Raw genomic sequence first — 21485 nt, forward strand, 5'->3', positions numbered from 1 at the left:
AACCTTATTTGTAAGGGGGGAACCCCTATAAATATTGAGCCCTCTGAGGCTGAAGCCCATGTTACATGTGCACACCCCAGATCCAACAGAATTTTCAGAAGTGCCACCACTTATCCAAAGTTCACCATCTCTGGAAGAAAGTCAAAACTGAAGAGGTTTTTGTGATACAAGTTTCATTGACACGTATCTACAGGCTGTTAGTATTAAGAGATTCAAACAGTTGGGGGATTCCATAGTAGATAGCGCCATAGGATTCCTTGTAGAAGGCAAGGATCCTTTTGCTGCTTTTTCAGACATTTCCAGCTATGTAGTTGACTGAAAATGACAACCTAGGCTAGCTCTCTCCTTTTGGTGTATAGCAGGACAAATTAAGTCATCTTTTATTTCTTCTTCCTTAAAAGTCCAAATGTATAGAATTAGACATTATCCTCTGGGATGGTTAGACGCATAATACAGCACATTCTGCCTCTTAAAATGTCCTTCCCCTAAGCATGCTTAACTAGGTTTCAAAAGTCTGGTTGATTACCAGATGGAAGCAAGGGGAGGAAGTTTCAGTGTCTCTTTGCTGCTATCTAGTGGTGATCTGGATTACTTGCAGCCAGGGTTGTTCTCAGGGCATGGTAAAAAAAGTCAAGATGGCAGCTGTGATGATGTAATCAAAGCTTTGCCTACTTTTGATGTGTACCGTGTGTGCAACACACATTAAAAAATGGGCAAAGTTTCAATCATGCTGTTAATGGCTGCCATCCTGAATTTGTTTACCATACCCTACAAACATCCCTGTTTGCAGCCAATATGTGGTATCCCTACCCTCACTGTATGTTCAGATGTAAATGTTATTTTATTTCATCAGTATTTCAGAGCTGAAATTGGGCCCTTGGCTCAATTAAGTAATGAACAGTATATAGCAGCTGGGCATGAATCATATAAATATTTTCACCTTCCACCAATGATCTCAGCCTGGCACGCAGATGTAATCCCATTTTACCTTCATAACCACCTTGAACTTAAACACGGTTTCCACAGTTTAAACTTGTGCTGCTATGAACGTTTACTTTATGGAATAAGTCTGAGTTCAATGCAACTCATGCCTGAATACGCTAAATTCTCTAGATCGTGCTAACTCTGGCCATTAAACCGTGCTCTGTTTCTTAAAATTTGACGTGCTTGTTTTTTTTATTATGGAGCAACGGGAAGGGGGCAGGCAGGTGCCGGAACTGGCCCATTATTAAAACTGGGGGTAGGATTTGCTTTCATGCTTTTCACCGACCACTCATTTTCAGTCGAAAAGCAACAAAAATGAAACAGCGCGCGGAATCCTCAGATGGTTGGTTTGAGGAGAGAAAGGGCGGCAGCTAAGACCCAGGGGGAGTCCGCTAGCAAGAACTGTACGTGGGCGGTGTTTAGGCCCGAGAGAAGCCCGCACAGCCTGCCGCGGCTTCTGCTGCGCTGCGGAGACGCGCTGCACCGGACGGCACTCGCGCAAGCAAGTGGACGTTACCCGGTAGGCATTTGAAAATCACTGGGGCTGGGGCTGGGGCTGGATGGGCTAAAGCAGAAGCGTCCGAGTCCCTCTGCCGGCTAGCAGGACGGGGCGAGGTGAATGGTCGGGTCGCCTCTTCGCGGAGCAATCCCTAAATTCTCACTGCGCCTGGACGACGCGCGACCCATCTGCGGCACCGCGCCGAGGGGCAGCCTTTCCATCTGTACAGCTGGCCGGAGACCCTCGCCTCCGACTCCCCGCACGGCCCTCCCTCGGTTGATCCTTTGCGTTCTCAGCAGATTCCACGCCAGCCCTTTCTGGCGATTGCGGGATCCACACAAGGTATCGGGTAGAGTACTCTCAGATAAGCCAGTCATGGCTGTGGATAATGGGAGATGGAGCACAGCGGATCATCGCTGCGATAGGGATGCGGAGCCTCGTGCCATTTCCCTCTGCTCCGCCTAGTGCCGAGGGTTTTTTCCCCTAATCCGGTGGAAGAGCACCAGACTGGATTGAAAACGCTGGTCAGACAGCTACTGCAAGCCTGGAAGGCGGCGTGCGGGGAGTCCTGCGCCTGTCACCATAACCCACGTGGCCTGGGCTAGAGCTCCCGCTGTTAGGCTCAGCCTTGAGTTCCCGGGAGCGTCCTTGGTCGAGTCACCATTTTCTCTGTGAAAGTTCACAACCCTTGGAGAAACAGCTGATGGCTGTTGTGGGGATAGCCTTGAGGAAAACTGCACAGCGCTGGTGTGCGCGTTGCCCGCAAACCCCGTGCAGAGTGTAGTCATAACATAACATTCAAGTACGATTTAAATGTCGTCTGAAAGGACACAGTGAAACAACGGGGGAGGAGTAAAACCTAGATAGGCACTCAGGAAGGCATAAAAATATCAGTCTTGTCAGCAGCAGCAGCAGCAGCAGAGATCATGTTTCTGACCCTGAAAAGAGGATAGTGAGGCAAAACAGCAGAATCCTAATTGGGCAAGAAATTCAGGCAATGGGAAATCTAGCCTCTTGAGGTCAGTGAGAAGTCAAAAGAGATGCAGAAGACAAGCTTCCTGACCCCCGGTAGCACAATATAGTTCCTGTCTACTCCAAAGCAACACCCACACAAGTTTATAAAGAATATTTCTTTCCTGTTCAATAACAGAAGCACTTTCTGCAGTTCCCAGAAGTTCTTCCCACCAGGTGCTCACCAAATGTCTTGAGACTACATCTCTCAAAATTCCTCAGTGGCTTGGCCTCTATTGCAGGTTGGGGATCATACACATAGCCTTGATTGTGCGCCATCAAGCCTCTGTCGACTCTTAATGACCACATGGGTAGATCTTTTCCGTGATGACCTGTCCCTAACCTGGTACTTCAGGTCTTCCAACGGTGCTCCCATCACCACTGTAATTGAGTCCATCCACCTTGCTGCTGGTCATCCTCTTCTCTTTTCTTCCATCTTTCCCAACATTAGAATCTTCTCCAGAAAGCTAGGTCTTCTCATAATGTGTCTGAAGTAAGATCATTTGAGCCTGGTCAATACATACAGAATACCTAAAGATGATGATGATGATGTTGATATAATAAAAAAATAAGATAGCATCTAAAGCAAATGTAGACAGCCACATGGCTGTATAGATTTATATGCCAATATAGCTGCGCCCATGATGTGATTTTGGGGTGACGGGGCTGCTGCCTTATTTTTGTTGGCAGTTGCTGAGGGTTGTGCTTTTTAAATTATAGTTTGATTTTTAATCCTATTATTGTAAATTACCTGGAGTCTTGGGAGGTGGGTGGTGTATAACTATAAGTAATGAATAAATGAAATAAAATTCACATCTGCATTTCTGTTACAAGTTGGAGAGAATTTGGCATGCCAGTGGGGTTGGAGTTCTATGTGATGTGTCTGAATTTGTTTCCTAATTTCTCCCTCTGTTTCTTTTATTGGTGTCTCTGCAGCTTCTCACCCACCAAGATGGTGATGTTACACAGCTATTGTGAGGGAAATGAGTCCCTGGCACAGGCATGGGCTCAAGAGGGGCTGTCCCCCTGCTTCTACTTCACGCTGGTGCCTGCAGTGCTCTTCAGTGTCTGTCTCCTATTGGGTGCCCTACAGTATACCTGTTATGCTCAGTTCAGCCGCACCATGGAGCCAAAGTATATCCCTCGCTCCCGCCTGTACTATACCCAAATTTTGGTGTCTCTGTTCCTCACCCTGATGCCCTTCTGCACTTTCCTGTGGCAAGTGCTGGGTGTGCAAGAACTGAATGGATATATGGTGCTGAATGCCTGCTTGTCAGCCATGAGCTGGGCCACCTCAATTGGGCTGCTGCACCTAGAACGCACCAGGGTGATGGTGCAGGATCGGATCAGAGGCCATGGAGCAACCCTTCTCCTCTACTGGGCTCTAGCTTTTGCTTTTGAGAATATGGCCTTCATCTCCTGGAACAGCCCACTCTGGTGGTGGGGATTAAAAGACACCAGCCAAAAGGTAGGATGACTCAGCGATAAGGTCATGGGGATGTTGTGGTGTAGGAAGATGGTACAGTTTCTCTGGCAGTAAGTGAGCCTAACTTTTGTGCCTTGTACAGCATGACTTAAAGCAGGGGCCAGTGGCAAAGAGTGTTGGAAGCTATTCATCTTGGAAAACATATGTTCTCTACTATTAATTTATAACTTGGCCTTATGTGTGAACTAAGCCTTAAGGCTTTTCAATAAAACATGATTCAAGCTGTGACTCAGTAAATGTATGAACCCAGCCCATCTGAATCAGTTTTTTTTTTTTAGATTTTTTATCCCACCTTTATTATTTTTTTTATAAGTGACTCAAGGCAGAGAACATACCTAGTAGTCAATCCTCCTCCTATTTTCCCCACAACAACCATCCTGTGAGGTGAGTTGGGGTGAGAGAGAGTGACTGGCCCAAAGTCACCCAGCCGGCTTTCATGCCTAGAACTCACCATCTCCTGCTTTCTAGCCTGGTGCCTTCACCACTAGACCAAACTGGATCTCATGTTCATGTTAGTAGTCAAAAAATTGATTTAACGTGCAGCACTAAGTGCACTAATATCAATTATATTGAACAAATAGTAACCTTCTATTCTGAAAGTAGAATAATTTTTTTTTAGTCAATAATGAGTTGCTTACTTGAGCCTCATTTGATCCTTCCTGGATGTAGGTAGAACTGAGTTGCCATATTTTCAATAGACAAGGCTTCATAACTTTAAAGTTCAAATGAAGACAGAAAAATCAGAAATTATTTGGTATGGAGACATGTTGATTGAGACATGTTGATATTATGTCCCACAGGCTGCCTTAAATATACAAGCCATTGTCGGTAATATAAATGCCAACTTTGGTGTGGAGCTCATTTTAATTGTATTACAATTAATATGGGGGGGGAGATAGGTTTTTTTCCCCCCCTTTTCAGCTAGTGGGGACTTTTGACCTGCCAGGCAATTGAAGCCATCCTATACATGAGACAGATACTCTCTTTTTTTAAGTTTGAGAATTATGAGAGATTACTTATAAGCTGAAATTTTATAGAAAAGAAATTAAAGAGGAAGAGGGGCTAGAATTGAGTGAATTAGGCTAGAATTGGGCTAACATTGAGTGAATCTGCAAGAAGTTTCTGCTGGTGTAAGCCATTGCTTGCCCTTTTCTCTCTTTCAGCTTGCTCATGGCAACATGTTTTTGCTGAATCATTGTTGATTAACAGTTTCACATGAGGGCAAGGAGGGCAGGCCACTTTCTTATTTACATGCTGATAGAAGGGGAAGAGACTATGCAAATTCCCTATCCAAGCAGGTCTACCCACAAGTTGAGTTCTCATTTCTTTGTACTGACAAAAATATACAAGAGATGAGGGCCTGCATCCTCCTCCCCTCTAGAAATACTGTGAGGCAAAAGGGGATCTCTCTGAAGATCAAGTTGCCTGGCCCTAAAACCTGAAAAACCAGACAGGATGTGATTCCATCTGTACCGCACGTTCTTAAAAGCAACTCTGGTTTATTAATGAGTTGCTCATCGCTTCCTTCCCATGTTTGTGACCTCTGCTGTTTACTGCACATCACAAACTAAACACTTTATATCGGGTTCACAATCTGGCTGTCAATACATTATAGCATTAGTGTTATCAGAGATGGTGGGGAGTTGGAGTCCAAGAATGTCTGGAGGGTCACAGGGTCTTCTCCTTGTAACTTGCATCTGTTACTAAGCTGCCTACAGTATTTGAATTACTACTGAAGGCCAACCTTAGGCTTGTTTCTCTGAGTAGGCAGCTATGCCACTCCATACTGTACAGCTATGCCACTCCATACGGCCACCTTAAAAGTGTGGGAACTTGGGCCTAACTAGCTCTGGTGGGTCCCCCATAAATTTATAAGGGCTGGTAGAGCTGGAGTAGCAGCTGTTGGCTTCTTATCCTGTTACATATTGTGTGAGGTTAAGGTACAGTGACCATATTTTCTTGGAAAAAAATAAAGAACAAACCTGAGAAAGGGGCAAATCTGAAGAGGTTCATAAGGAGAAAAGAAATGGTTTATGTTTATAACTTTGCTTTACAAAGGAAAATTCAAGAGCAAAACCAAGAAAATAAATATTTAAATTCAGTAAGTCTAAAGGACAGCTTTCTGAAATAAAGAAAGTATGGTCGCTGTAAGTTAAGGATACCCTAGTACAAGAAGTAGCCAAGGAGAAGCAGCAGCAGTACAGTACAGGTAGTCCCCAGGCTAGGAACAAGTTCCGTTCCCAAGGTCTGTCCTTAAGTCAAATTTGTATGTAAGCCAGAACAGTATTATTGTATAATACCGTATAAGTAGTATTGTATAACTTACTCGAACGATTGTGTATTTAATGCAAATCATTACTTATTTAACTCAAATTTTGCTACAGCAGGCTCCATTCTTAACTATGGGTCGTCCTTAAACCGGGTGTTCTTAACCCAGGGACTCCCTGTACTGTATTAATATTTGGCCTGCACAGGTTGTCACTGGAGAGCAAACTGCCAGTGAGAGGGTCCCTGGAGTCTCGTCCCCCCACCTGTGTCACAGCCCACGTGTAAAAGCTAGCCTCTCCCGCCCCTGATCCCTTCTCTTGCCCTGCTCGCTCGGTCACATGACTGAGCTCCCCTAGAGCCCCTGAGCTGCAATTGCAGGCCTTATGGGACAGGAAGAGGCGTCAAGGAGCAACAGGAAGCACTTTCCACCAGGTAGTGGAATGGAGTGCCTCAGGGTCAGGATTGCCACTAAATGCTCCCTAAAGCTACTGGGAGGGACTGCCTTTGGGATTTGCTACAAAAAATGTGGGGGCTTTTTGTAACTAATGCAGTTCTCATTATTCTTGGCTACAGTATTAACAAACTAGCATTTCCAGTGATTTGACCATTGCTTTGTTGTACCAGTCTTTGGTTGAGTGCTTTAGAGTTTATGTTTGGCCAATGAAATTCCAGCTTCTCCTCTTTTTGACTGTGGGGTGTTGGAGAAGAAGCACTGCGTGATTTGTAGCCATTTGGGGCGGGGGGGAGGTTTGAAGGGAAGCTGCTGCTGAAGATTGCCACTGACCTGAGATCCACTCCCCCAGGTCCAATTCAGCCTGTGGTTCCTGCGTTACATCAGCACCTTCACCCTCTTCGTTTTGGGGATCAAGGCCCCAGGGCTGCCCCGAAAGCCCTACATGCTTCTAATTAATGAAGATGAGCGTGATGTGGAAAACAGCCAGGTGAGTTTCTTTTTTCCTGTCCAGGATAAATCTTGTTCTGTGTTTGTTTGCTAGAGCTGTGCAGTGCTTCAGATTTGAAGATAAGAAGTGCTTCGGAGCATGTGGGGGTCCAAATGTAGCTCCCCTTGGCAACTCCTTAAAGTACCTGTGATAAAGTGCTGCACAGCCCTACTCTTAATAGTCCTCTTTTTTTCCCCCTTCCATCTGCCAGCAGTAGGTTTTGAGAGGGAGGTGCCATTCTGAAAATGGCAATGAACTGGCCATAGAAAATCTTGCCAGAAGTGGAATTGGGCTTAGGGCACAATCAGAGATAAAGCATATATTATGGGTGATGCCAAGGTATCTCCAAAGCAGCTTCCAATGTTACCTTTTCCCAAGATCTCCAACCTCATATACTGACAGATCAAAAGGCAGAAATCCAGAGCCTCAAAGAACAAAGGGAACAGTAGAGATACTTATGGTTCCTGTAATACAGAGTTAGACAACCTGGGCCTACAATTCCCATCATCCTCTTATCTACATTGATGGGTTTTATGAGAGTTTAGTTTAATGCATCTGGAGGGTGCCTGTTCCTCCAATGAGCCAATGAGGACTTCTGACTGAAACTCTGAAAAACAAAAGGAAGCTTGGGGAAACTATGTGGATTCTTCAGCCTTGTCCCACTATGGAAAGCTCAAGGGCTTTAAATCAGGGTTTGTTAGAATAAAAATCAATTCATCCCTTACCATGACGTACAAACGGTACCCATGATGAAGCAGCACCTGCTGAATTTCTCAGAATCATTCAGCTCTACAGGAACCTCCACTATTGTATTGTATCAGAGATGCCAGGACTTTAAAGAGGAAGAAAAATTTAAGACACATAACAGGCTGAGGAAAAAGTATAAGTCTGTTGTGATACGAACATGCTATGAGGCTAATCCAGTGGCTCTAAGCCAAACTTAGTGGCTAATCTTCCAGCAGCTCTTTTGTATGTACTATTCAGAAAGTGGCCAGGCTTAATGAGAGAAGGCTGGGGATAATGCCTGTAGGTCCTCAAGACTCTTGTAGGAAGTATGAATGCTGAGTTTGTAATGCATATGTCTATCTGATAAATATCCATTTATCTGCAGAGTTGGAGCAATGTGATATCTAGATTTCATATCAAATGAATGCACTCTGGAAAGAAGCAAAATCAGGGTTTGGTCCCTATCCCTTGATACATTCAGATATTTTGAAATGATTTACACCAATCCACTTTACTTCTAGTATTTGTGCTACACTGGGAAAAATGGTTTAAAGGTGCTAAGGTATGGTTGGGAAGGAAGGGATCATTCCTGTCTTCCACATATTCATGCTATTTTAAATGTAGGGTCTCTCTATGCTTTATAGGTAAACATGTTTTTAATAAGCATGTTTTAATATGATAATTTGATATTAAACATGATAAAACATGCTTTAAGAACAGATACATGTCTGGTTCGGTCCTGTGATAATATTTGTAGAACACATTGAAATGTATTATGGGACTCCCTCTGGAAAGAAGAGTGCTATATAATATTATTTTTGTGATACGGAGTTTTAGACCTGGTAAAATCTTACTACGGTATAGACCAGTGCTTAGAGATTATGAGAGTTGAAATCCAGCAGCAGGTAGAGTTTCCCTTCCATTCTGTTGATAAAGCCAATGTTATAGACAAATTTAGCAGATTGTTTCCTTTTGTAAAGGTAGCTAAAACAGAATGCTACAAATTTTCCCAGTTCTGATATATTTTTAATATTATTTCTATCTGAGGATAAAAAATAAAATAACCCTAGAAGATGTGAATGAACTTCAGCAGAGTGTTGTATGGGTTTTTCCTTGATTTATAATTTGCTGAACTTACATTTTAGTATAATCAACATTTTTTAAATCAAACGGAGTTATGACATCAGTATAATTTATACAAATCAAACAGACTTTCTTATTTGCATGATTTTACAAGTAAAAGTAATGTTCATTTAAAAAAAAATAAAATTGCATTGTCTTCCCATGATACCAGATACCTGCTCAACCACCAACTGCTGTTCCCTGTCATTGTTTCTATGAAACATATATGTGGTACTACTCTATTGCTGTTTTACAGTTATCTAGAGAAAGACATATCCTGTTTTAGCTTTCCAGGGCATCTAATTGGCCACAGGTAGAAATTGAGATTGTAGTTTTACATAAAAATAAGCCAAGTTTATCCTGGATGGTTATGAAAAATGCATTAGTTCATGAAGCCTATTCACTCCTCCCATCTCATAGGTTGATAAAAAAATCCAAGAAAGGGAAAAGTTATTATGTTGTATCAATAGTTCTCTACATTATCCTTAATGCAGACTACTACATGGTCCTCAAAACCATGGTAGTGCTCAAAAGCATAGTACATGAGACCTCTTCCTCAGATGGTGCCTGTGAGATTCCAAATTTAAATTTTATTAAATAAAATGTTCAAAGTCTCACAACTCTTATTGCAATCTCATGAAGTCTTGGGCAAGAACATGAAAATCCCATAAGATTCAAGGACTCTGAAATCTTGCAAAATTTGATGAATTTCTAAGATTTTGGGGAGAAAATACTTTTATTGTTATTTTGGAACTGAACCAGGGATCAGTTTATTTATTTATTTAAAACATAAATTACATAAATAACATAACATAACATAACATAAATAACATTGTATGGCTGCCCATCTTAGAACCAGAATTCTGGGAAGCTCACAACCATAATATAAAAACAGTTTCATACCAAAAAATTAAAAATAAAACAATAAAAACCTGGTGCCACACCCTAACTCTGTTGATGCAATCCACAACACTTTCTCTCTTCCAACTCCAGCTTCACTCCATATTGGTTGCAATATCCCTGCAGGTCACAAACAGTCCCTGGGAAGTGTTGTGCTATCGAAAAATAGGGCAGTGTTAGCAATAAACATTGTCCTGATTTAGGTATCAGACCAACTCATGGTATGCTTAACTGTTACTAAATACATTACAATTTACTGAGTCTGCATAGCATGTTGAAAACAAACAAAATTACCTGAAACCATTGTTTGCTAGCTTGTTTGGACCCAACAAAGCAGGATGCTAGGATTGGATGTCACAGCAAACTTTAATCTGATTTGTTTTATCCATATATATAAACAGGAAGAGGGAAGAAAAGTTAACATTCTGCATACTTCTCTGTGGTATAAGCTGAGAATCCTACTCCTATGTATAAATATGGCCACAGTGTTAAATTAGACCTCAGGTCTATTCCAGTTGATACTGTACTTCCATTGTTTTTAATAATAAGAATACCTGAGACCAACAGCTGCCTTAAAAAAAAAAAGTTTGTAACTCCTACAATTCAATGCCAAGTTCTTAATGTCTAAAAGTACACTTTAAAGACTTCAGTGGCAACTCTAAGATGTGTGGACTTCAACTCCCAGAATTCCCCCAGCCCACATCACTGGCTGGGGAATTCTGGGAGTTGAAGTCCACACATCTTAGAGTTGCCAAGGTTGAGAAACACTGCTCTAGACTAATTGGCAACAGGTCTCTGGGATTTCAGACCTACCTGGAGATGCTGGGATTTAACATGGGACCTTCTGCATACAAGTGACCTTTTCCACTGAACTACAGCCTTTCCCAGGATTAAGAAAGATTCCACACCATACAGTCAGATCTGGAAATAGCCAAGTCAAAAGCTATGTTTGGATATGATACCAAAAGAGAATCAGGCAGTTTGTGGCTACAGGGCCACATGTGATAGAAAACCTGTAGCGTAAGCCCTATAATAATAGGCTTAACATGGTTTTAAAATAAGAACCCCATTACAAGGGAAAAAAATCTACTCCAGAAACAAGGAAAAAGCTAATCCCACTTATTTGCTTTATATACCTCTCCACTGCAGCCCCTGGACCCACACAAAACCCCTGGCCTGCAAACAGTCGTCCACGTCTGCACTAAACTATGACACACACAATGAAAAAGAAAATTTAATGAACTTCAAGCTCACGTGCTCCCCCCTGGCTGGGAGTAGGTGTTTGGGAGCCTCTGCTTTTAGATAATTATGGTTTGTTATATCTTTTGCTGTAGCAATTTATTAAAGATTGAGCTATGGTTAGTTTCAAATAAGCTACTTTCAAACCTTCATTTTAAGTTGAACTGTTCAAACTAATCAGGGATTATTGCAACCACAATTCTGTCCCTTTGTGGACTTGGCTGCGTAGGAGGAAGAAACAAAAGGAGGAGCTTCTGAACCATGGTTCATTGTAACTCATTCCTGCTTATATGCTTGTTAATTTATTAGTTGGCAGAGTTAATGAACATTGCTCTGGATGCCTGTGCACTCTGGACTCTTTCTAATTATGTTTTCCTAAGTTGCCTTCTGCCCCTGAAATGAGGTAACTGAAAAATCATGGGATGTTTTGGCCATTCCTTATTTCATCTTTCCCTAACTGATGGTCTCCTGGTCAGTTGGATCACAGTTCCCAGAATTCCATTCCAAATGACCAAGAAAGTTGTCTAGGATTTTGGAAAGTGTACCAGGATGGGAAAGGCTATTCTATACCTTTTAACAAGAAAAGTTTGTGTTTTTCTTATTCTACCAAGTCCGTTCCTTCTTCCTGCGTGCTCTTGTCTCTGCCATATTGAACAGGTGCCAAACTTCTCAAATATTTCCAGTGAACTTGCTCCAGATCTCCTCCCTCCCCATTTACTTACTTCTTTTCTCTTCCTTATCTCAGCCCCTGCTTCCAAATGCCAGACAGAACACCTCCACGTGGAAGGATATGGGCCAGAAGATACTCCTCCTTATACAGTACATGTGGCCAAAGGGGAACTACCCACTGCAGGGCGTGGTGATATTCTGTCTAATGCTTATGGGGCTGGAGCGTGCCATCAATGTCTTTGTGCCCATCTACTACAAGCATATTGGTAAGAACAGTGGGTAACTTGCAAGGAGGCACAGTGCTGCCTCTAGGGCAGGGCTGGTGAAACTTTTGGTTAGCCAGAAGTTGCACTTAATGATGTGTGTGAAGGTTTAAGGCAGTGTTTCTCAATCTCAGCAACTTTAAGATGTATGGACTTCAGCTCCCAGAATTCTGGGAGCTGAACTTCACACATCTTAAAGTTGCTGAGATTGAGAAACACTGGTTTAAGGGATATAGTGGGTGAGTTGATGATGCAAAATGAGGGGAACCATGTCGTGCACATGGGCAAACTGGGATTTTTTTTTCTAGTGACAGTACATAGAGTTTTCTTCATTGCTTCTTATAACTATGCTAGGCCTATTTTAGGTTTACCCTTCTGATTTGGCCTTTTCCCATGTCAAAGTAATGAGAAACTCAAATTCAGTGATATAATCAAGGAAGGCTCTAAGAGTGACAAAAGAGGATCAGGGGAGGGGTTCAGGTTTCCCACCCCTGTGTTGTGGGGATGATCTGTGTCTGGGAAAGTTTTGTAGTTAGAGCAGGGAGGATAACAGTCTAAGAAACGTCCTCTATTTTCAATAATGCTTAAAACTAACCAGCAGAGGGTGCCCTTACACAGCTGTTTACAGGATGCAGAATAATTTTATAGACAATGGTCAAGTACAACCAACCTAGCTCAGTTGTTTGGTATTAGCTATTAATTTTCTGATAGATACAAATACTTGTCTCAATGAGCCCTAGCCATCAGGAAGCTCTCCAGGGTGTGAGTCCTTACCAAGCACTTGTTTTAAGCATTACATGCAATATAATGTTCGAAGAGGCTCTTAACCAACCTCAGTCCCCAGGGTGAGTGATTGCCAGCAAAATGCTTGACACATATAGGAGCATTGCAATCCACGCGGTAGGAAAGAGCTTTTCTTTGTGCCAAGACATGTTCCTCTTGTCCCTTAGAGGCACCTCCATGCATCTGCAAAGAGTGATAGGGTGGATTGGGATAACAAAGCTCTCAGCTGTACTACTTAAGACTGCAGATTTGAGGGGGAAGATCAGATCTGACTGCACCTTTACGTGATTAAAAAGTACCCTTCGTGTTGAAAGATAGCAGATGAGAGAGACATTTTGCGGAACTCATTCCTTGATACCACACATATACTAAAAGAAATACGATGCGTACACCATTTCTACCCACAAATGTACTTATAGTTTTGCCACTTCATTTTTACGTCACGTAGAAAACAGTTCTCTTTTTCATCAACCTATTCTGTGTTCTATCTTTGTTCCTGATCAAGACTCACAACTTCAGTGAAGCCTTTCTTGGTAAATTGCAGCTTCACCTTGCACTTCCCCAACCACTCTTGTCTTATCCCCACTTTCTCTGCCTGCTTCCCTGCCCTTCTTCCATCTCCAACTTCTCCATCTCATGTACATTCTGATCTCTAGATGGAAAATTGCATCTTCATCTGCAAAATTATGGATCGTGATTTGATAGGGCTGGGGACTACGCTAGTCCTTTTGACTGGGAAGACATTAATTTGGTAGCTTTTTCAATTCTCCCGAATATCTCTCCCTGTTCTCTCACCAGATCTTCACCCCTGAGCCCCACTGTGACCTCCTATTCTGCATGCTTCTAGACTAACTTTCTGTTAAATTTCTGAGAGGAGTGCTAGCTCTTTGTTAGCAGAAGCTGCTGGTGTGTGCCAGGTTCCCATGCCCTGGTGGGCACTGTGAGTGCCAATTCAGGGCAGCTATTGAGAGGCATCTGAATAGGGGGGGATGGACTCTAGACCTGCCTTTCAGCCCTGACTTTTAGACTTTACAAAAGAATCCCTGCAGGCGGGAGGCATGGAACCGCAAACGGCATACAAAATGGCTTGATGGGGAGGCATCTGAGAGCAGGGAAGGCTCTGTCCTACATGTTAAGTAGCTGCAGGACAGGGATACTGTCTTCCTCACGCCCACCTGGAAGAGGCCATGTTCTGCAGGTCTTAACCAGATTCTCTACCTATTCTTAGTCTGACTCAGTGCAGCTGTCTGGTATTCTAAAGCTCACCCCTGTCCACCAATGGGCTTAAGAACGTGGTTTTCCCTGCTGAGTCAAGCCAGCGATCCATTTTGCTCAGCCTCCTGCCTTTGCCAGCAGGGAATGATGGGCATGCTTTAGTTATGAGGCTATTAGATGGCACATGGCCACGCCTCCAATATATTTGTTTAATCACTCCCACACACACACGTGCAAACAGAAAGGGGGCAAAAGGGAATAGTGCTCTTCAGCAAGTTACTTTAGCCTTGTCCCCCTCCCTAGCAGTCTTGCTCTTGCTCATGGTGCTCTGCCTGGAGCTGTGGCAGAGTGGAGGGAGCCATGTTCCATAAAGCACGCTGCCAGTGACATTGTTATTCTTAATGGATGACACAGTTCTGGTGTGATGCACACCATGATGGTATCCAGCAGGGTGTTGGGGATTACAGTGCTTCGCAAAGTTCCCTGTAGACCTTCTTGCCCAAATGGGTAGAATGTGACTCCCAAATCCCTTGACTGCGGCAAAAGGACAGCCTGTTCCAGTGGCAGATGCAGAACCGCTGGACAATTATGGGCTACGGACAGAGTGACCAAGGACTGTGGGTAGTCTATGTCTGTTAATTCACAGTTTTTGGTAGAAATTGTGCTTTCAGCTCTCATGGCTAACAACCATCAGTATCCTCCACATATTCCCCTAATTTCCACATACTTATCTGTTTCTTTTGACTCACTTGTACTGCTATGATGGATTTGAGGTGGGGGGCAGGATTCAGTTGCCTATCAGTTTCCAGGGATGGAATTAAGGATCTCAGTTCTTAAAAATTCACAAGCCAAAGGAATGAGTTTTGTAAATGTTTTGTTCACAGATGAATTCTACATCAGTCTATGATTATTAATCTATAATTCATGTAGAGTTACTTTTAGCTAGTTAGTCACTGGGAGTCAGGCAGCATATAAATTTAATAAATTATCATCATCATCATCATCATCATCTTAATTCCTTCGTTTTTATACTGCCAGACTCAACATATTCCACATGGACTTCTGGTGGTGTACAATAAAACTAGAAATAATCCCAAGTAATACAAATACATTGTAGTATATTAAAATCATAATATGACTCATTCAGTTACTCCAAATAAAATGATATACCAGTGACAGACCTTAATCAATTATCCTTCTGAATAGCTCCATTTTAAACAGGTTTCCTAAAGGACCAGAGTGATGTTGACATTTGAATTTCTGGTGGGAGGCTGTTCCTAAGGTTATAAATTTTAGTACATTAATTAAATCCTTAATTCTACATTTAACTTTTCTTTCCTTGTAGGTCTCCTGTAAATCCTATTGGTCCTGTTTAAATGTTTTCCTTGCCTTGTTATTTAATGAATATATTTAATGTAATGTGCTGCGCAGTATGTCCCTGGATTTATGTGTGTCAAGAGACACACATGTTATGAAGAAGTTAGAGTACTACCAGTTTCCCATTCAGTATCTTGGTGGGAAAACCCAGGAGGTTTACGCGTTGTGCAGGGCAATTGCACAATAAAAGCCTCTGCCTGGATGGCGGGTCAAACTTTTCTCTCTAGCTTCTCTATCTCTGTGCTTCAAATTTGGCATGTGTGTTTTGTGCCACATCATGAGGTGGGCAGAAGGCGTATCACAGTGGATGGAGAGTTGAAATGTGAGTCTGAGATTTACTCTGGGAGATCTGGCTTGAAATCTGTTGGCTCACTTTGTAGCCTTGGGACCCTCACTGTTGCCCATCTTTAGTTCTTCATCCTAAAAAAATGGGAATGACCATCTTAGTTTTGAAAAATCAGTGACACATATTCCTTCAAGGTCACCTGCCCCCATATCCCCTGCCATCCCTCCCTGTATATGCCATTTTAATTTATGCCTTTGTTTGGGAGCAGGATGGCTTTAACATCATCTACCATGTGCAAAATAAAATAAAATGGAAAGGGGGGAGAAGGTCTCTTTCTGATCCCCTCTTCCCACCATGTAGAAAGATTGAAAGGCAAAAGAGGGGCACTGCCAGATGGGGTCACCCACCCTGCCAGTTAGGATTACCCAGCAAAGTGCCGCTGGCGGCAAACAAACAAGGGGCCTTTGTGTCTCCCAGCAGCCTAGCAGGGGGTTGGGAGTGGGACTTTTGTTGCTGTGCAGTTCCTTTAAAGGGAGAACAAAGGAAGCAAGGAGATTCCACTGGAGGCTCTCCGGCTGGATGAGCAGGAGGAGACACTCGGAAAAGAGTACCCGTGACTGTCAAAAGAAAATCCATATGGGGAGAGCAGGATCTGACCCAGAATATGACACTTTAGCTCTGAACTGCCTGTTCAGGTTTGGAAAATGAACACAAAAGGGAAAAATATTTCCTACTCCCAGGGGATTTCAAGGCAGTGTACCTAAAATTACATAAACATTACTCAGCAGTTGGACAGAGATAAAAAGCTTTAAAATGGGCAGTGTTTTGATAGGGGCACCAAAAAAAGGGGGGGGGATGCTGCTAGTTATATTTCACTCAAGAAAAGCTTCAAAATTGGGCACCACCACTGAGAAGGCCCCTCCCACCATTTTCTTTTTGTCAGAACATAATATATTTCTTTCAGCCATGACCCTGGAAGAAAGGCCTCTTTGAAGATCTTTACACATGGGTAGGAGGATGAAAAAAGTAGGCTGCTTTGAATTCAAAGCAGTTTGGGAATAGGATGCTGGGATGAAGGTGAAGAACTCCCAGTAGGAGGGCACTTGATACTCATCAAGCTGTTTCCTGCCTATTAACCATCCATGACTGATGATGAATGTCTCTCCCCAACTCAAGTTGTGTCTAGGTGGCTTCTCTTAGATCCTAGCTTGACAGAACACCTCCTAAGCTGCCCAAATTGTAGTTACCCTTTCTTTTTAGAAGAAAGATTTGTCCTACCAGGAGAGATTCATTAGTTAGGGCTATTTTTTCCTGGCTCTCAGAAGCACTTTAGTAATTCTCAGACAGCTACCCAATTTTAATCTTAAGTGTTCTTCTAAATCTAGTGAGGCCACTCTATTCTAGCACTGTTCAGACCAGCATGTCAAGCTATAAAGTGAGCTAGATGGTGTGACATCTCAGTTCTGAGATTTATTGCCTGAGGCTGGCCCCACTGTGATTCTGCTAGCTTGAGATCATAACTTGCTTGAGGATAGGATAGAGGGAACAGAGCAAAAAAATCCAGGCATTCGTAGAGTGTATAGCACAGAACTCCTCTCTTCCTGCCCCTAATCTCATCTTCCCCACCCCCATCCCCCACCCCCCATGGCAATGCTGGGGACTCTAAGGAGTGTTGGTTGGGAACATCATGCTGAAAGCAGGGCAGAAGAAGAACTATTACTCACATCATTCCCAGTCTGCCTATCTAAGTGTGACTTTATGCATGCAAAAGAAAGCAATTAGAAGCAATCAAGAATTGATCTAAGGAATGATGGGCAAAGGGTATATGAATATGATCGGCAGTGGATGGGCAAATAAGTCAGGTTAAAGGATTGTGGCTTTCAGATTAACTTTTGTCCTCCTACCCTGTAGTGGATGAGCTCACAGAGAGAGTGACTTGGCACATAGTGCTTCAGACCATTTGTATCTACGCGATCCTCAAGTTCCTCCAGGGAGGAGGGGCTGGTAAGTTATTGTGTGAAACTTATAAGATGCATATGACTAGCTGAAAGTTGCCATGGGACTCCTATCCTCCACCTTAACATATATATGAGATTTCTCTTCTTTTCTAACCTTTTTGCCCTCCGAGAAACATACCAGCTCAGCTTTATAGCATAACTGAACTTTTGAAATGGAAGTGGTTGTCCAGCTTGAAGCTGACACATAAAATTTTGGAACAAAAGCATTTCCTCTACTTCCCTTTCCTATGTAGTATGGCAGACTGCAGGATCTGCAGTCGTGAGGCATGTGCCTCCTGGTCATATTTAACCCTGTGGCTGGAAGCTTTAAATGCTTATGTGCTCAGCCCGTGTAGCTGAAAGAATTCATGGGGAAATATAAATTGATCATGATGGCTGGGGAATTACAGCTGATGTCAGTCTTGGCCAGATGGGTTGGGGATTTTAAGAATTGAAGTCTACTAGTTCTGGTAGGTGACTGATTAGGAAAGACTTCTTCTTGTTCAAAGTATTGGGGGTGCAGTCAGGTTTTCATCTGAAACAAAAACACATGCACTGAAACAAAAATACACGTGCTTGCCGTAGGAACCACTGGCTTCCTTAACAATGTTCGCACCTTTCTGTGGATCCGCGTGCAACAGTTCACCAGCCGTGAAGTCCAGGTAGAGCTCCTCCGGCATCTCCATAACCTGTCTCTTCGCTGGCACCTGGAGCGCAAGACAGGCGAGGTGTTGCGCAGTGTTGACCGAGGCACTAGCAGCATCAACAGCTTGCTCAGGTATGTAGACATGTCTGGCCAGTGGGAATCCATCAATGTTCAACAGCTGGCAGAGATTCCTGCAGTCAGCTCTTCTCCTTCTGACCCCAGTGGGGGTGGAGGAGTTTTGGAGAGGGCATTGTACACTGTGTGATCTTAGTTTCCCACCCTCTCATCCTACAGTTACATCATATTCAGCATCTTCCCCACGGTGGCTGATATTATAATTGCTATTGTGTATTTCGCCTTAACCTTCAGCGGCTGGTTCGGCCTCATCATCTTCCTCTGCATGAGCCTTTACCTCAGTGAGTGTTTTGATGCCAGGGGCAGCAGTGGGGGGCAGAGAGAGGTTTCCATTGTCTTCAGAGTCAAGTCTGTGATACTGACATAACGGAACTAGGCGTTACAATTTAATAAAAACCTCCCCCCACTTCATGCTTTTTTTTTCTGATTAATTACAGCCCAGAATTTCCAGCCATGAAGGCCAATGGTCAGAGTAGCTGGGTCTTCTGGAGTTACAGTCCCAACATAGTTGGAGGGGATGCCAGATTGGGGAGGCTGTTTTAGAAAAAGAGCAGATGATTCATTCCTGATCCAGCTTCCAACCTAGATATTAAGGGGGCGTTAACGCTTTGCCCCTGTTGGGGTGCTGATCCAAATTGGTCTGTTAATATGCTTTACGTTGCTGAACAATAATCGATTGAAACAAGCAGGGTCTCTTTTTAGCAAGGTAAATGACACACAGGAAGAAATACTTTGACCCTCAGCTGCCCTGGGAGGGAATTCTGTGTCTCTTCTACTCCTTTCAGATCCTGTGAAGCAAAGGAGGTGAAGCTAACCAGGTAGTATGACATACCTGCATCCTTTTTATCGTGATCTGAAATAAAGTACATTATGCAAAGCTAAGACAATAAGCTAACTTTGCACTGAGGTAAATTCAGAATCTTGCCTATTTGAGTCTCATTTAACTCAGTAGGACTTAAATTAGGCACGACTAAATTGTCTTATTGGTTCTGATGCGATTAAAATAGGGGTGTGTAATCCATGAGCTGCATGTAGCCCATAAAGCCCCTAAAGTCACCCACTAAAACTGCTGAAAAATGGAGGCAAGATTTTTTTGGTCATTTTTCTATAGAAAACCAAATTAAGAATAAGCCACAAGATAGCTAATTGAGAAGTCCCCACAAAACCTAACCTCCAGGAAACACCCTAATTTCCTTCTATAAGTAATGTCACGATGTTGTTGTCCTGCCTCTTACGGCATTCAGTTGTTCCTTCCCCCATCCCAATTAATTTTCAAAACTTAATCCTCCAGCCACCAACAGATTGCTGTCCTTTGGCTAAGCATGAGAAATTTTCTCTTGATCCAACCCATACTTTAATTGCATCCCTGTAAATTATGCATACTAAGCATATTTGGTAAGTTTGCATGAAGTCTTTTTTCACTAGTAATAGCAGAAGACCCTGTTCAGCTACCCATTCCCAAATGGGAAATGGAAACAAAATGGGGGGAAAATGGGGAAAAATCCACAAAATGGAGGGGAAAGGTTTTGTTCTTACCTTAAAATAAAAGTGTCCCGTTCAGAATGTTTGTTTAAAATATTTTAATGGGTTGTCTTCCTACAGAACAAAAGTCAAAAAACGTTTTGAGTGTGCAGACATAGGGAAAATGGGAAATGTGAATGACCATGAAACGTGCCCATGACTCTCTTGTTTTTCATCCTACAGCCACAAAAATAGGTGCAGGAGTAATTCATGCTGAGTGCTCCTTATCAGCAAATATAAAGAAAAATTGGCTCAAATTAAATCCCCACTCCATACAATGGAAGCCTTAGTGCGCCTGCACAAACAGCCACAGAACGTGAGCACAGCAAAACAAGCAGCAGCTAGAGTGGATTTGCTTCTGAATAGATCATAAAAGTGGAGCAACACCAAAAACAGACTTTTGGCTGACAGTTTGTTTCTAAGGCATATGCACAGTACACTTTGCCATTTGGCCACCTACAAAGCAAGTAACATAATTTTTGGAAATCTGCCCAGAAAGGAAAGTTCAAAAATTCAGGGACAATGTTATATTATAACCCATGAACTTTTACTTTCTCATAGCAAATATTTAAAAAAACAACAGTAAATCAAGTAGGGTGCAATCTTTTTCTTGCATAAAATAGGACTTGCCCTCAGTTCTTTGCTGAACTATCTCATACTATTAGCTGCAGGAGTGGAACATATCATTCCTGTTTTATTAGTTAATGCACTCTAAGTCCCCAACACTCACTTGGAGTGTTCCAGTGTCCCACAAATTCTTTTAAATAAAGAAAATTCTCATGATTTTCTTTATTTAAAAGAATTTGTGGGACATTGGAACACTCCAAGTGAGACAACATGTCTTGTTTTCTCTTGAACTCAAGGCAAAACTCATGACACAAGGATGCCCATATCAAAGTCAGAACGATTTGCACATCCCTATATCGGAGATATCACTGCCTACCTGTTGTTCGGCTGGCTTTATTAGGGTAAAAAAAATAATGTGCATATGTATACATACACACACTGAAATAATCATGATTTTAAAAATCGGTGTTCTCGGTGCCATTTTTTTTACAGTCTTGATTATGAGCTGAAATGGAAAGAATCAAGAATTTGCCTGTAGTGATAGTTGGCCTCTCTTTTTCCACATAGCACTGACTATAATAATGACTGAGTGGCGAACAAAGTACCGCCGTGATATGAATCTTCGTGACAATGAGGCCAAGTCTCGAGCTGTTGACTCACTTCTCAACTTTGAGACGGTACTTAGGACCTCCGCTTACCAAAGCCGGTGGGTGGGAGTAGGGAGCGCAAGGAGTGGCAGCAAGCCATTCTGGCTGCCTTTTGTCCCTGTACTGTTTGAGATTGCTTCAATTTCAGATTTTGGCTTAGAGGAGGAAGAGATTTCCATTTTGGTCTAACAATAACGCCCCCA

The 21485-nt window shown here is 42.7% G+C and overlaps 1 protein-coding gene across 2 annotated transcripts in view; it reads left to right on the plus strand.

The window, feature by feature from the left end:
- Positions 1 to 1379: 1379 nt before the first annotated feature.
- ABCB6 (ATP binding cassette subfamily B member 6 (LAN blood group)) overlaps positions 1380 to 21485 on the plus strand; it is a 40482-nt gene continuing 20376 nt past the window's right edge. Inside the window, exons 1-8 of one of the 2 annotated variants that reach the window (XM_007419806.3) lie at positions 1380 to 1504; positions 3431 to 3962; positions 7052 to 7189; positions 11922 to 12111; positions 17681 to 17773; positions 18352 to 18544; positions 18707 to 18828; positions 21203 to 21312. In XM_007419806.3, coding sequence (XP_007419868.2) covers positions 3447 to 3962; positions 7052 to 7189; positions 11922 to 12111; positions 17681 to 17773; positions 18352 to 18544; positions 18707 to 18828; positions 21203 to 21312 — 1362 coding nt within the window. In that variant the 5' untranslated portion in view covers positions 1380 to 1504; positions 3431 to 3446. Of the gene's footprint in view, positions 1505 to 1592; positions 1826 to 3430; positions 3963 to 7051; positions 7190 to 11921; positions 12112 to 17680; positions 17774 to 18351; positions 18545 to 18706; positions 18829 to 21202; positions 21313 to 21485 lie in introns of those variants that run through there. The other variant, XM_088146352.1, reaches the window with a different exon arrangement.

Source organism: Python bivittatus, unplaced genomic scaffold, assembly GCF_059951505.1.
Source record: "Python bivittatus isolate LINGU-HERP-01145 unplaced genomic scaffold, Pbiv_v1 ctg000480_np1212, whole genome shotgun sequence".
Lineage (NCBI taxonomy): Eukaryota > Metazoa > Chordata > Lepidosauria > Squamata > Pythonidae > Python > Python bivittatus.